Raw genomic sequence first — 15,546 nt, forward strand, 5'->3', positions numbered from 1 at the left:
TTAAAGTTCAGTGCTTTTCAACAAAAGTGCCAAGGTAATTCAATAAGGAAAGGTTAGTCTTTTCCAAAAATAGTGCTAGAGGAACTGGATATATCTCTCTGGAACCTTGATTGGAGCTTGTGCTGTGCAGGAATCAGCTTTTAGTTTTTCCTTTTTAACATGTCCACTTTATTGAGAAATAATTTATTTCTTAAAAGGCACTCATTTAAAGTGTATAATTTGATGAATTTTGACAAATGTATATACCTGGGTAGCCACCACCACAGTCCAGTTACAATATCCATCACTCTCCCAAATTTTCTGGTTTCTCTTTGCGGTCAGTATCCTCACATCAATGCCTAATTGGCATTAGGCATTTACCTGCTTTCTGACACTGTGGATCATTATTGACTGTTCTAGAATTTCATATAAGTAGAATCCTACAGGGTCTTTTCACCAGTCCTTTTGTTGAACAAAATGTGTTTTGAGAGTTACTTACCCATATTGTTGTTTGTATCAGTAGTTTGTTTCTGTTTATTGTTTATCCATGATTTGTATACTCACGCATGTGCTGGTCAGTTTTATGTGTCAACTTGGCTAAGCTATCATACCGACTTGTTCAGTCAAACGCTAATGGTGTGGCTGTGAAGGCATTTTGTAGAGGTGATTAACACCTATAATCAGCTGCCTTTATATAAAGATTACTGTCAGTAATGTGGGTGGGAGGTTTCCCTGAAAAAGTTCTGCCTGTGGACTGCGGCTTCAGCTCCTACCAGAGAGCTTCCAGTTTGCTTTTTCTGATGACCTGCCCTGTGGATTTCAGACTTGTTGCTAGCCCCCAGAGCCGCATAAGCCAATTCCTTGTGATATGTCCCTGACTGATATACCTGTTGATGCATATTTGGGTAGTTTTCAGTTTTAGACATATATTATGAATAAAAATAACATGAACAAGTCTTTGCATGGACATATGTTTTAGTTTTTGTTTGCTAAATACCTAGGAGTGGAATTGCTGGATCATTTTGTAAGCATGTATTAAACTACGTGAAACTGTAAAACTACTTTCTGAAGTCATTTTGCATTTCTACCAGCAATGTATGAGAATTCCAGTTGCCATACATCTTCATCAACACTTGGTATTGTCAGTCTTCTTAATTTTAGCCATTCTAGTGGATGTATATAGTGACATCTCTTGTGTTTATTTGTTTCTGTTTGATGACAAGTGAGGTTGAGTATCTTTTCAGGTGTTTACTGATCATTCGTGTATCTTCTTTGGCAAAATACCTGTTTACACTTGATCTTAGCCAAAAGGCCGAGAAGTGATGCAAAATACCTGTTTAAATACTTTGTCCATTTTTAAATTGGGCTATTTCAGATTATTCTTACTGAGTAGCAGGGATTTTTTATATGTATTGGATACCTGTGTTGTGTCATGTATATGTATTACAAAGATTTTTTTACTCCTGCCTATAACTTGTCTTTTCATATTTTAAAACGGTATCTTTTGAAGAGCAGATAAATTTAAATTTGACGAAGTCCAATGGCTCATGGCTTTGGCATTTGAAGGAGTCTTGTTTAACCCAAGGTTGTAAAAGTTTTCTCCTAAGTTTTCTTCTAGAAGTCTTGTGGTGTGAGCTTGTACTTTTACATTTGTGATTGATTTGAAGTTAATTTTTGTGTGTGGTGTTAGCTAAAGGTCAGGTTCATTTCTTTTACCCCTCAAGTGGATCTCGACCCAGTTCATCTAGCACTATTTTTGGAAAAGACTAGCCTTTCTCTATTGAAATACCTTGGCACATTTTGCTGAAAATCATTTAACCATGTACATGTTGGTCTATTTCTAGACTTTATTCTGTTCTATTGATCTGTCTGCCATAGTGCCAACACTACAGTCTTGATTACTGTAGCATTAGAGCAAATCTTGAAATCAGGTAGTTGAGCTCTCCAAATCTGTTCTTCTATTTCAAAAATGTTTTGGCTGTTCTAGATGTTTTGCATTTTCACATAAATTTTATTTTACTTTTAATTTGAAGAGAGAGAGAGCACACAAGTCGGAGATAGGTGGAGAGAGAGAAAGAAAGAAAGAGAATCCCACGCAGGTTCAGAAAGAGAACCTGCAGCGAGGCTTGATCCCATAACCCTGGGATCATGACCTGAGCTGAAGAAATCATTGGACACTCAACTGACTGAGCCACCTAAGTGCCTGGATTTTCATATAAATTTTAGAATCAGCTTGCTGTTTTCTACAAAAAAACTTTCTGGGATTTTTATTGGGGTTCCTTTGAATGCATAGTTCAATTTGGGGAGAAAGGACATCACGGTTTTGAGTCATCCAACCCATGAATATGTTATGATCTCTGCATTTGTTTAAAGATTTTCCTCTGCAGTGTTTTACAGATTTTAGTGTATATATACTTGTTATATATCTTGTTAAATTTATTCCTATGTATTTCATGTATTTGGATGCTATAGCAAATAATATATATCTTATTTCATTTTAAAATCTTATTTATTTTGAGAGAGAAAGGGAGAGAGAGCAGGGGAGGGGCAGAGAGAGAGGGAGGGGCAGAGAGAGAGAATCCCAAGCAGGCTCCATGCTGTCAGGGTGGAACTGGACTTGGGGCTCAAACTCCCAAACTGTGAGATCATGACCTGAGCCAAAACTACGGGTCAGACTCTTAACCAACTAAGCCACCCAGGTGCCCCTAATAGTTTTAGCGTATAGAAATATACTATTTCGTTTTCGTCTACTGACCTTGTATTCTGTGATTTTACTAAATTCACTTATTAGTTCCAGTAGCTTTCTGAACCCCAAATCATGACATTTATGAATAGTGTTTCACTTCTTCCTTTTTGTACTGTGCACTATTAATTAATTAATTAATTAATTAAGTGCCTATGTGCTCTGGTTAAGACCTGAGGTACAATGTTAAATAGAGGTAGTAAGAGAGGGTGGCCCTTTCCTTGTTCTTAATCTTAGGGAAAACATTCACTCTTTCACCATCACATTCTGTTGGTGGTAGGTTGTCATAGATGTCTTTTAATAGGTAAAGGATGTTTCTTTTTATTCCTAGTTTGTTGAGACTTTTTATCATGAGTATTGAATTTTGTCATGTGCTTTTTCTTTATCTACTGAGATGATCGACTTTTTGTCTTTCATTTTGTTGATACAGTGAATTATTTATTGGTTTTCTGAATCAAAAAATTGTTTTAGAAATATTTGGTTTTCTGTTTTTAGAGAGAGCAAGTACACAAGTGGGGGAGAGGGGCAGAGAGAGAAACAATCTTAAGCAGTCTCCACGCTCAGCACAGAACCTGACACAGGGCTTAATCCCATGACCCTGAGATAAAGACCTGAGTTGAGATCAAGCATTCAACTCAGATGCCCCAGGTTTTCTGAACGTTTTAAACCGACCTTGCATTTCTAGGGTCAATCCCACTTGGTCATGATGTATTATCTTTTTCATGTATTCTTGGATTAAGTTGGCTTATATTAAAAATGTTTGCATTTACGAGGGATATCATTCTAAAGGTTTTTTTTTTTTTTCTTTTAACATCTTCGTCTGGTTTTGGTATCAGGGAGATGTTTGTTTCATAAAATGACTGGCAAGTGTTCCCTCTTCTGTTTTCTTATGTTTTGCGCAAGAGTAGAGAAGTGTCCTTGGATCAGAGTTCAATTCAGGCTCACCAAGAGCTCTGCACTCATCCCTGCATTGTCTCATGCTTCCTCTGCCTTACTCAGTTGCTGCCCCATTCTAGAACCTGAGAATTCTATTAGAATCCTCTATTCTTTACTCTTCACATCCAATTGGTCACAAAGTGTGTTGATTCCAACCTCCACCCCCTACCTCCCCAATCTTTCTTAGCTCTCCCTCCACAGTCCTTGTCTTGGTTCAAATCCTTATTACCCACTAGCTGATGGGTTAAACAAAGAATGATCACTAGCTTGCTTTGCAAAGTAGTCTCTTGAAACTTGAGGCTTTTAGGATCAAATACTAACCTCTTTCTCTCTCTCTTTTTGAGAGACACAGAGAGAGAATGAATGAATGAATGAATGAATGACAACCTGAGCGGGGGAGGGGAAGAGAGAGACCAGGTCATAGAATCCTGAAATTTTTTTTAACGTTTATCTATTTTTGAGACAGAGAGAGACAGAGCATGAACGGGGGAGGGGCAGAGAGAGAGGGAGGCACAGAATCGGAAGCAGGCTCCAGGCTCTGAGCCATCAGCCCAGGGCCGACGCGGGGCTCGAACTCAAGGACCGTGAGATCGTGACCTGAGCTGAAGTCGGACGCTTAACCTACTGAGCCACCCAGGCGCCCCAAGACCGGGTCATAGAATCCTAAACAGGCTCCAGGCTCTGAGCTGTCAGCACAGAGCCCGGAGGCGTGAGATCATGACCTGAGCCCAAGTCCGACGCTTAACGGACTGAGCCACCCAGGAGCCCCTAAATCCCAATCTCTTGTGTCCAACCCCTCACTGACATGTGCACTTTCCTTTCAGCCGTGCAATTTTTGCACCCTCGAGAAAGGTACAAGGTGTACAATGCAGCGGCTTTTTGCACTGCCTGAATATTTCCCCCTGCCTTCTTCCAAACGGCTTATTCTGCTAGGGCTCGACTTGGGGGCAGGGGGTGGGCTCCTTGGTACTCCCAGAGCATACTGAGCCTCCAACGATCACCCTTTTTAGCCCGTTTGCCCACTTCATTGAGTCCTTCCCAGCCATGAACCAAGTCCTTGCACAGTAACTCTATGATTATTACCGCAGATACTAGGTGTGAAGCCACGGTGCTCGTGAACTCGAACCCCTACAAGGGCACAAGGTCGGGCAGAAGTCCGGGCGCCTTAGTAGCCCAGCTCCGCCTTCCCCAAGAACGTCCCAGGACCACCCAGTTGCCAAACCCTCCTCCAACCGCAACCAAGAGCCGCCGAGAACAATTAGGAGTAACGACTGTGCTTGCGCAGGGCTGCAGAGGCGGGGCAAGCGACGGCGCCGAGGAGATGCCGGAAGACAGGGCCTATGTGCGCAGACGCGACGGGGACGGAAGGAACGCGTGGAAGCTCTTCCGGGGCGCGGCAGTTTGTCGGGGCGGGGGTGCGGGGTCGGGGTGAACTGTACTTTTCTTCTTCGTGAGGTTGAGGGGTTGATGTTAGCGGCTTCTACTCGTTTTCTTTCGGTATTGACTGTGGCAGCGATGGAGATTAACCCGCCCGTACCATGCTGCCGGGGCTTCACCCAGACTAGTCCCAGCTACTCTCCACTGTTCACCTGCCATCTGGTCCCGACTCGTAAGGAGCACATTTTAGCTGCTGAGGGGAGAAAGGGGGCCTAGGAATATCTCAAACCTGAGTAGGCCGTAAGACGTGGAGACAGGGACAGTGGGGAGCGACTCCAGAGAGGAAGTGGGGTTCTACTTGGGGTCTTGAAAACGGCAGGTCGGCAAAGGGCATGGAAATTTAGACTGAGAAGAGAGGGTTCTGCAGACGGGGAAAAGGAGGTAGGATGCACGAGATAGGATGTGGAGGCAGATGCCTGGTTGAAGGGAAGGGTTCTACTGCAGCGTTTGTAGCCTGGTTGGTAAAGTTATAACTTGGTTTGCTTTGTGGCCCCTGTCCCACACGGCAAGGTGTTAAAGGGTAGGCCCTGGGCTTACTGATAAATAGAAATGGTAATGGTCTGCTCTCTTAAAAAGTGGTTTCATTTTTGATTTTTCAGTTGAATTAATTCAGCCTCTAGAGGTTGCTTTACCTTCATTGTACAATATAATCAGTCTGTAAGAGCTGAGTTTTTTGACTTTGAGAATACTGTTCTTAAATTCATCCACCCTTTTACTTTATCAGACTGTATAGTGGCGTGAGCTTCTCGAGGCCAAATCTATTTTCCAGTTAGTTTTTGTCTCGAGTTTGGTTGTCCTCCAGACCTTGAATGGACTGAATTTGTTATCTAGTAGCGGAAGTTAGGAGATTGCCCACTTGTCCCTCTTCATTCCTTTGTAACGAATAATGGGGTGGTTTGGCCCATATAGGTAATCCTGTATGCTTAGATCTATTATAAATTGTCTTCATGGTTATCAAACAGAATTAAAAATATAATTGTGTGTGATGCCTGTGTAACAATGTAAGTACTGTTCACTATGCTTTGTAGTTAGTTTGTACTCTTGAGGGATCTTATGCGAAAGAGTGGGAAGTGAATTTGCCTTGCACATGATGTTGTTTGCTTTGGAGTTTCCTTTTCTGTTGCTGACCATCAAAAAGGTATTTGTCCTGAAGTGGATGCTAAGTATTTGGTAAATGAACGGGTAGCAACAGTCAGGCTACCCTGAAAACCGTTAAGGGTTTTCTGAGGAAGAGGGATTAATATTCTAAGCTTGATTCCGTCCTCCATTCTGATCATCTGATGTCTCACGGTCTGGCAGCTGATTTATTTAGTTGACCCACTGCTCCTGAAATACACCAAAGTGGCTGACCAGTGAATTCCAGGGTATCTAAGAAATTGCAAGATAGATGTAATGGACTCAGGAGACAAGCTACAGAGGCAAGAATTCTTAGGCATTCATTACCTAGCACTCAATTGGTAGTTGTATTAATTATGGTTGGTGTGTACATTTTTATCCTTTCAAATTTACTTTTGAAATATCTAGAGTATGGCTTTTAAAATGTTTACAGACATTTATGGCTTGTGCAGGTTCCCTGTATTCTCTTTGCTTTCCTTTTTTGTCATGGCACTTGGCACTTTGGCAGCATTGGAAGGCAACTTAGGTGTGTTTGTAGGTCAAGCCAAAAATCTTGGGTGGGAGAAGGGTTGGCTGGTGGCAAATGGATACAGAGAGGTGCTTTGGTTCTTTACACTCAATTCCTGTTACTTCATGACATTGGGTTAAAGTCATATCAAAACTTAAAATTTGACCCTGGGGCAAATCCTTCTTCATCTGATTTATACTTTAGTGGGAATAGATAACCCTTATTTAGGCAGAGGCAACAAAAAAACATGTACATACATAATACAATTTAGTCATCTGCCGTAAAGACTTTAGGTGTTTTGTCAACGTAAGGTATAGTTTGTGTAAGGAAACACTGTCTAAAGACACCTGCCTTGACAACCATAGTCCCCCAGGATAGCCTAGAAACTAATAAACAACTCTTTTTAACTGAATAAAGCTTGCACAGGACTTTGAGGGGAAACCAAAGTTTAAAGATGACTGACTTTCACATTTATTAAGACAGGTCATGTTCAATTGCTAATTTGACCAGAAAAAATATCTTATTTGGCTTTTTTGGGGGTGCCCCCTCTTGGAACTGTCAAGAAAGGAACAGCTTTACTGTTTAAATAGTTTAATGTGGTTGTAGAAGATTTTAACTATGGCAGTTTGTCATGACTGGACAGCATTAGGGCTGCGCTGAGGAGATCACCATGTTTGGTGAGTCTCTTGCCTCTAAAATTGTTTTTGTGGAAGGGAAAGGAGGGCTCTGCCATTTTGCTGATCAAGCAACATCTCAGGATAGTTGGGGCAGAGGAGGTTTTTCAAGTACCAGTGAGAAAGTTATTTTGTCTCATTTACTGTAGTAAATTAGAATTAGAATTAGAATTCCAGGTCACTGGGGCATGTGACTGGTGTGTTTTGCATATTAATGAAGCCTGACCATTTTATATTTCTCTTAGGCTTAGAGATAGACTTGGCTAAGATAAATCCATTCTATTTGCCTTCTGGTCATTAGAATACACATTTCTGCCTTCAAAATAACTTAGGACCAAGATACCACCCAGAACACTGAAACAGCAAACATAGGTAGCAGTACATCTAGATAAGGTAGACAAGAGTGGCACTCTAGAGCCTGTGATTCATTGGATGTAAATCTCCATTAAGATACAGTGTTTCTGGTAATTAAGTTCTCTTATACCTAGGTACTACATAGAATGGGGATGAGAAATAGCCCTCATTAACTATAGGGTTCTTCATTTGATAATTCTGGCCCATGAAGCCTGCATAGGACAGTGAAAAACTTACCCTTGAACCTGTCAGGGTCTAATGAATGAAGCCCAGCTCACAGAAGAGGAGCGGGGATCAGGACGTTAACAAAACTGGGCTTTCTGCAATCATTACTTCTTTGCCGGTTGCTAGTAGAGGTAGAGTGGCTTCACTCTTGTAGTTGTGGACATCAGCACTGTATGTATCTATATATATTTATATCTATCTGCATAGATATATCAACTAAAACAATCATACTTTTAAAAGAAATGGAGTCAGACTTAGTTGAATGAGAAACAAGCGAATTTTACAAGGGTGAGACGAACCTGTCAGTTACTGGCTTTTAAGAATGTGTGTTTCGGGGCGCCTGGGTGGCGCAGTCGGTTAAGCATCTGACTTCAGCCAGGTCACGATCTCGCGGTCCGTGAGTTCGAGCCCCGCGTCGGGCTCTGGGCTGATGGCTCAGAGCCTGGAGCCTGTTTCTGATTCTGTGTCTCCCTCTCTCTCTGACCCTCCCCCGTTCATGCTCTGTCTCTCTCTGTCCCAAAAATAAATAAACGTTGAAAAAAAAAAAAAAAAAAGAATGTGTGTTTCAAACATCTTAGTGTGTTTAGAGTGAGACGTGTCCCTGTAGACACACTAGACTTGATCGCTGAAGCCAGGTCAGTAGAAACCATTGAAGTTTATTGGCGGTCACAATGCTTACACTGTATGCAGCAAACACCCTTACAAGTCTATCCGCAACCTGATCACGCAAGAAAGGATTCACCACACAGTCGCCAGAGGAGAAGGAAAAAAAAATTAACAGGCTTGTTTCTGGGGGTAGAGGAGAGAAATAAAGATAAAACCTAATTGATGAGTGTCCCATGGGCAAGAGCTGAACTAGAGATGCGTACAACTAGCAGCAGCAATTGTGGAAAAAGTACAAGGCAAATAGCTTTCTCCATTAATTTTCTTCTGTAGGTTAATTTTTTTAATATTCAAAACATTTATTATGGTTTTTATTTTATAAAAATGTATATTTTTAAAGGGTGGGAGATTGTTAAATACTTCATGCTAGGCAGACCTTGTTATTAAGAACCCCTCCACTGTAGTAACTTCCTCCAGTTCATACATTCACGAGTGCAGGGTACATATATAAATATCCACGCGCACACATCCACACACACTGCCTCAAGGGCTGGGGAAGACTCAAAGTTACCGGCCATACAATCAGGCCTCTGGTGGACTCATCCAAATCGCTCAACAGGAGAGCAACTGGCTCAATTCCTTCTCTCTGGTCTCTACCTTTACAGAGACTGAGAACCCTAAATCATAGAGTTACATCTGACTTATAAAAGCAAGAGGCATCTGTCTGAGGATGAGGATAAGCAAAGTGGGAAAAAGGATGAAGCTAAGAACACCAAACACTTTTAGCTGGAGTTGTCTGTCACTGCAAGAGGCCAACGGACCTAGGGCAGCATCTACGGTTGAAGGGGAAGGATGGTGCTCCACATGGCTTAGAGTTCCTAATAACAAGGGTAATACAGTAACAGGAAGTGATAATTTTGGGGGCAAGGAAAGGGCAATAAGAAAAAATATACATTTGGAATTTTTACCTTTTTTTTTTTTTTGCCTCTCTACACTGTGTCACTAAATATATCTCTGCACGTTCACACATCCTCGTCCAGTAAAGCTTCAGGCCACCAGAATACACATTTTTTTCTCACTCGCATACACAACCCCTCACATCAGCATTGGTGCACTAGACTCTGTAAAAATTTTTCAGTCACACTTTTTGTTTTTAAACTTGAGTCAATATAAACCTTGTTCAAAATGTTATGAAAAAATGTACATGTTTATACAAGGCAGGTTGTGGCAGGACACTGGGGGTTCCTCCCCCACCCCCTGGGGTGGCCCCAGGAGGAGGGGCTGGAGTCTCACACACTTGTGTCTCTATCTCCTCCCACCACCCTTCCCACCCAATCCCCCCAGGAACCAGCAGCGCCCTGCCCCCTAGTGAGTGCACTCACATCCCTATTCCCTGGGGAAGTAGCTAGTTGACCTTTGCCATTTTCCCCACACCCCTGGTGGAGGGGGCCAGGATCAGCCAGGCCCTCTCCCTTGTAATTGTTTGCCCCTCTGGGCCAGACCAAAGGGACGCTGCTCTGTACAGGTAGAGTCCAAGGAGGTGTCAGCTCATCATATCATTGCTATTCACGCCGTAAGTGGAATTCTTCATCGAGTCGTTGACTTCTCGACGGAATGCTGACAGGTTCTGGGTGAACCTGCAGAGAGGATGAATTGTAGGTTGAGGGAGTAGGGTGGAAGGGAAAGGTCTTTGCCTAAAACATTTCTGGCAGAGAAGTGGCTACTGAAAGGCAGAATGCATGAATCTAAGGTCAGTTAATTTCGGTCTTAAGACCTTAAGGGAAAGTTGAGCTAGTTTTGCACCCCTTTCTACCTGACAACCTTGTGGTAGACTTGGAGATCTGGTCAAATCTGGGGCTTTGAGGGCCGCCTTGAACTCGTGACAGCACAACAGGAAAATCTGACAGAGGTGGGAAGTAACCCTCACACAGTGAGGGTGTGAAGAAAATGAAGCTATTTCCTTTCTTAATGCCGGGGACCTGTCAATATGGTAGCTGCTAGCCTCACATGGCTGCTGAACACCTGAAATGTACCCAGTACAACAGAAGAACTGAATCAAATTACATGGAAATTTAAAATTCTGTTCCCCAATTGTATCTTAATTAGTTTTAAATTAAAATGCCATTTTTAAAATGAAATCAAATTTAAACTTGAATTCAGGGAAACCTGACATTCAATTCAGTTACTGGACAATTTCTAAGTATGTTCGGTATACTTGAATATGGGAATCTACTTTGTCAACTGTAAATTTTATGAAGTCTAAATACAAATCAAGCATTTCAAATGAGTAGTTAGCATCTGAATTAAGATTCCCTGTTAAATGTACAATATACAGAATCTTGAAGACTTAGTAAAATAAAAAATGTTAAAATTCTAAATTTTTAAGTCTGGATTACACATTGACATAATATTCTGCATACATTAAGTTACATACAATGTATTAAAATGAATTTTGTCTGTTTCCTTTTATCCCCTTTTAATGTGACTACTAGGAAATTTAGAGTTACTTATGTGGCTTGCTTTTCTATTGGACAGCACTGCTTTAGATGGCCTCTAAAAGACTGTTAAGGAGTGTCCTGTTTCGAGGACTGGAGAAACTGCCTGTGACTTTTCGGCAGGGCTCTCTACACTCACCTGTCTCTATTTTTCGTAAGAAGATTTCGCTCGATGCCTTCCATCAGGTTTTCAAAACACAGATGCATAGCCTGCTGCTTCTCTGGTGGCTGGCTGTTCACGATACTGTTCCGTAGGTCAGAAAAATACTGTGGGGCAAGGAGTGAGACAGGGTAAGGAGAGATGAGGCTTATTAGCCTTCCCTCTTCTGCAGGGTGGAAGGAATGTTCTTCTCCAACAAGAAACAGAATTATCTACCAAAACTGGGTACCTTTTTTGATTCAAGCAAGTACTTGCCAGATAATTTATCTTCATCTTACTTAAAAATCAAGAGTTTTAAATTTGTAAACACTCTAAGGGTCATCTGATCCAGGTTCTTGATTTTATCTTATCTTTTAAGTAATCCCTACACCCAATGTGGGGCTAGAACCAACAACCCTGAGATCAAGAGTTCCATGCTCCACCAACTGAGCCGGACTGGTGACCCGGATTTGGTTTCTTTTATAGGAATCTCTAGACTTCCTTATATTTGTTTGTGGTAGAGCTGAGCTAGAATTTAGGTCACAGGTGGTCCAGGTATATTCCCTTCTGGTAACATTTCCTCAGCCTTTACCTTTGTCTGAATTGCTATACATGGTGACTTCTAACAGTTAAGTGATTATGTACTTGTCAAACCATGAACAGAACATGCTCAGAAGACAGGCTATCTTCCCTCTGCTTTACCATCATGGGGTGTTCCTATAATGTTCCCCACAGTGCCCTGGCAAATGATAGCTAAATGTGTCTGCCCATGCTTCTGGCTCTCTTACCTTTTCATTAAGTAGTATCAAGCCAAGTAGGGGCCGAGACATAGACCACTGGTTCCTACAGTCTTCAAAGATGATGATGTTCAGCACCGTTGACAGCATCTGGAAATGGAGAATCTGAGGCAGTGACCTAGTGGGTAGCTACCCAAGATAGAATTATAGATTCCAAACAGAAGAGTTTATTGGGTTGAAGGCCTCTTCTGTCTGGAGTAAACCAGGCAAATAGTTTATGAAGTTTCATTTTAATCTTCTATTATGAGGTAAATTTTCTAAGGTATTTCCTTTCCTGCTTTTTAAATTGGTTTAATATTTCCTTTAAAAATGGACCTTTCCAGTTCACCCTGTTTTCTGTGGGGAATGGGATGGGTCACACAATGATCATACTAGGTAAAATCCCTTTGCACTGTAGCTCCCTGGTACTTGTCTGAGAGGAGATAGCCTTTTTTTTTAATGTTTATTTTTGAGAGAGAGCAACAGAGGATCCCAAGCAGGCTCTACACTGACAGCAATGAGCCCAATGTGGGGCTCAAACTCACAAACTGTGAGATCCTGACCACAGTTGAAGTCAGAGGCTTAACCGACTGAGCCACCCAGGTGCCCCAGAGACAGCTTTTATAACATTTTGGGGATGTGATACGAATGCGAATTATTTCAGTTTCTTTAGAGAATAATACAAAGGTGAGACTAGTAGCTAAAAGCTAAATAATTCCATTGATCCCCTTTCCTTATCTATTTTTGCAAATCTTATTTTTGCAAAGATGCAGCATACAAATAAAACGATGGCAAACATATGGTTTGATCTCTGTGTGGTCAGTTATTTCCCTCTGTCCTGCATTCCTGTTCCCACTTTGCAAATGGGAGTAAAAGCTTTATAGCTGGTGCTGCTAACTTGTGCCCCGCTTATGGCAACAGTCATTGCTGTAGAAGGAGGACAGGTCCAAGGCATAGGGATAGGTGTGACACTTGGAAGAACAACTCAGACAGAACCTGATTTTTTCAGATTGTTTCTGTCTGATGATTGCTCAGCAAACTCAAAATCCACTGTAATTTTAAGGTGTAAACTTCACTTCAGCAGCATTATCCTCGTGAGACGTAAGACTCTGCGTCTTGCTTGGCCTTTCTTCTCCCCCAGAGAGGGTCTTCCACTGTAGAACACCCCACAATGCCTCCTAATGCTCATGTTCCTTACCTGCTGGATCATCTCTGGATGCTGCTGCATGATATGCAGAAAGCGGTCACTCTCCTGGTTCAGAGGTGTCGTCCTCTTCTTGGTGCTCCGTGACAGTTGCTTAAAGAGGTATGTCACGATGTGGTCCAGGCAGGAGCAGCAGCCTGTGCATACCATGGTGTCTGGAAGAGGGGCAGGGGCGGATTAGAGCAGGGATACGCAGCTGCTGACGGTGACCCAGGCAAACATGGGTTGCCCTTAGCCGAGATCCCATAGAGGCAGAGGTACCCCGGCAGACTGGGAACTGCACCCGTTTCAGTCAACGCCTTGTGTTGGGGGTTTCCCATTAGCCTCTCACCCTCATCAGATAGCAAGGCCCGATCCTAAGTCTGAGAGTGTGTGTATGGTGACAGACAATATAAATGACTGATATTGACATTATTGACTCAGGTGGTATGGATGTAGGTCTTCTGCTTCATTAAAAAATAACAAACAATTTAGTATAGCAAGTACTTCCATTGTGCCAGATATTGTGCTAATAAGGACCTTGTAGGTATTATCTCTTATTTATCCTCTTGAGAACTCTGGGAGGTAGGTGATCCATTTTACAAATGAATAAACCAAAGTCTAGAGATCATATTGCTAATAACTGGACCGGCCGTGAGGAGAATCCAAGTGTGAGTTGTTAAGCCTCTGCTCTGAGTTACAGGGGTGGCACAGCTTCGCACTGCCTAGCAACATTCCTGGTCTGTCAGAGGGCCTGTATTCTTGGTTTCCGAGGCATCCTGTGGGAGCTGCAGACTCGTCTGTGTAATTTACAAAGGGGACACTGCAGCAGAGCTTGCAGACAGCGCTCTGACCACGTGAGGCACAGGCCAGGGCACTGAGGGATGAACCCTTAAACGAGTCAACCATTCTGTTTGTTTATACAGAGGGCTCTCTATTTTTAAGGAGCTATAAAACAGCCTTCCAAAGCCAGGTTGGATCCCTTGGCTAGACTGTCCTAGATATGCCTCTGCACCCTGCTGGAGGTAAATGTGTATCAAAGGGGTGGCATGGAGGTGTGGATGACTCACCATGTAGGCAATCCAAGTCATCCAATATGCATTTGCAATATATGGTGATTATTTTGCAGTTGACTTAATCCTCCCATTTACGTTCTGCTCAGCGTACTACAAAAATGTATTTTTGGGGCACCTGGGTGGCTCAGTCAGTTGAGCATCCGACTTCGGCTCAGATCACGATCTCATAGTCCATGAGTTCGAGCCCCACGTCGGGCTCTGTGCTGACAGCTCAGAGCCTGGAGCCTGCTTCAGACTGTATCTCCCTCTCTCTCTGCCCCTCCCCCCAGCTCATGCTTTGTTTCTCTCTGCTCAAAAATGGATAAATGCTAAAAAAAAAAAAAAAGTATTTTCTTCTTTGAACACATACACACCTAATATACACCTATTAAGACTGCTTGAAGGTACCCAGAACAAAAGGGTTGACAGGAACCAGATGGGAGTAGGGGGAAAAACTTGTGAAGCTGGCTGTGTGAACACCTTCCACAGCCTCCAATTGCGGTAGGTTAGAATCCAGACATCCAGATACTACGGGTGCCTTTGTGCCCTCCTGCCCCCCCCGCCCCCTGCCATCTCTTTCCGGCTCTACTCCCCCCACCCCCCTTCTCTTCTGCACCAGTGTACCTGCCATCTGAATTTCCTGATTCTTTCTGGGCTGTAGGTGCTAGTAGTTGCAGTTCCTGATGCTGGGAAGCCTCCCCACTAACCTGATACTGCCCATTCACCTTTTTGGTTTATGCTTTGATATGAATGCTTTCAGCCAGGCCTTGTCTGACCCCCACCTCACCTCCTCAAAACTAGTTTAGGTATGCTTCCTGGCAGCTCTCTCAGCACTCCGTCCTCACTGTAGTAAGCAGAAAAGTGTAGGAAATAGGCAGTTGTCTATGTGTCTGCCTCATCCACCAGATAAAAAGCCCCTAAAAGACAGGGACTATGTGTTGTTAACTACTGTATCCCTAGTGTATAGCACAGTACTTGGTCCTCAGGACAGGGTCAGTAAATATTTGCTGGATGAGAATGTACTCATGAATCTTATACTCTCTGTGGTTAAGGCCAATTCCCCCAAAGCAGTAACCCTTTTGGATCCTGGGGCAAAATTCTCCTTTTCTGTTAAGTGGTTAAAACCAACCGACACGGGCGCTCACCAAGTGCAGTAAGTCCTTCAGAAATGGAAGAGAGAATATACATGATGACATGAGGTTCCAGGCTTGCAATAAAGTTCATGTGGTCCTGGGTCAGGACTTCCAGTAGTGAATAGTAAGACTGGCTAAGCTTGGGGTAATCCTGTGGGAAAAGAGGACAAAAATCAGGTTAGCATTGTGC

The 15,546-nt window shown here is 42.7% G+C and overlaps 1 protein-coding gene across 2 annotated transcripts in view; it reads right to left on the minus strand.

Annotated features, from left to right (window-relative positions):
• Positions 1-8,608: 8,608 nt before the first annotated feature.
• Positions 8,609-15,546, minus strand: part of XPO7 (exportin 7) — a 40,178-nt gene continuing 33,240 nt past the window's right edge. For both annotated transcript variants that reach the window (XM_043562370.1, XM_043562379.1), the window contains exons 24-28: positions 15,369-15,507; positions 13,184-13,344; positions 11,998-12,096; positions 11,210-11,337; positions 8,609-10,212 (exon numbers count right to left, since the gene is read on the minus strand). In XM_043562370.1, the coding sequence (XP_043418305.1) occupies positions 10,119-10,212; positions 11,210-11,337; positions 11,998-12,096; positions 13,184-13,344; positions 15,369-15,507 (621 nt within the window). In that variant the 3' untranslated portion in view covers positions 8,609-10,118. The remainder of the gene's footprint in view (positions 10,213-11,209; positions 11,338-11,997; positions 12,097-13,183; positions 13,345-15,368; positions 15,508-15,546) is intronic.

This window comes from Prionailurus bengalensis, chromosome B1, assembly GCF_016509475.1.
Source record: "Prionailurus bengalensis isolate Pbe53 chromosome B1, Fcat_Pben_1.1_paternal_pri, whole genome shotgun sequence".
NCBI classification, from domain to species: domain Eukaryota; kingdom Metazoa; phylum Chordata; class Mammalia; order Carnivora; family Felidae; genus Prionailurus; species Prionailurus bengalensis.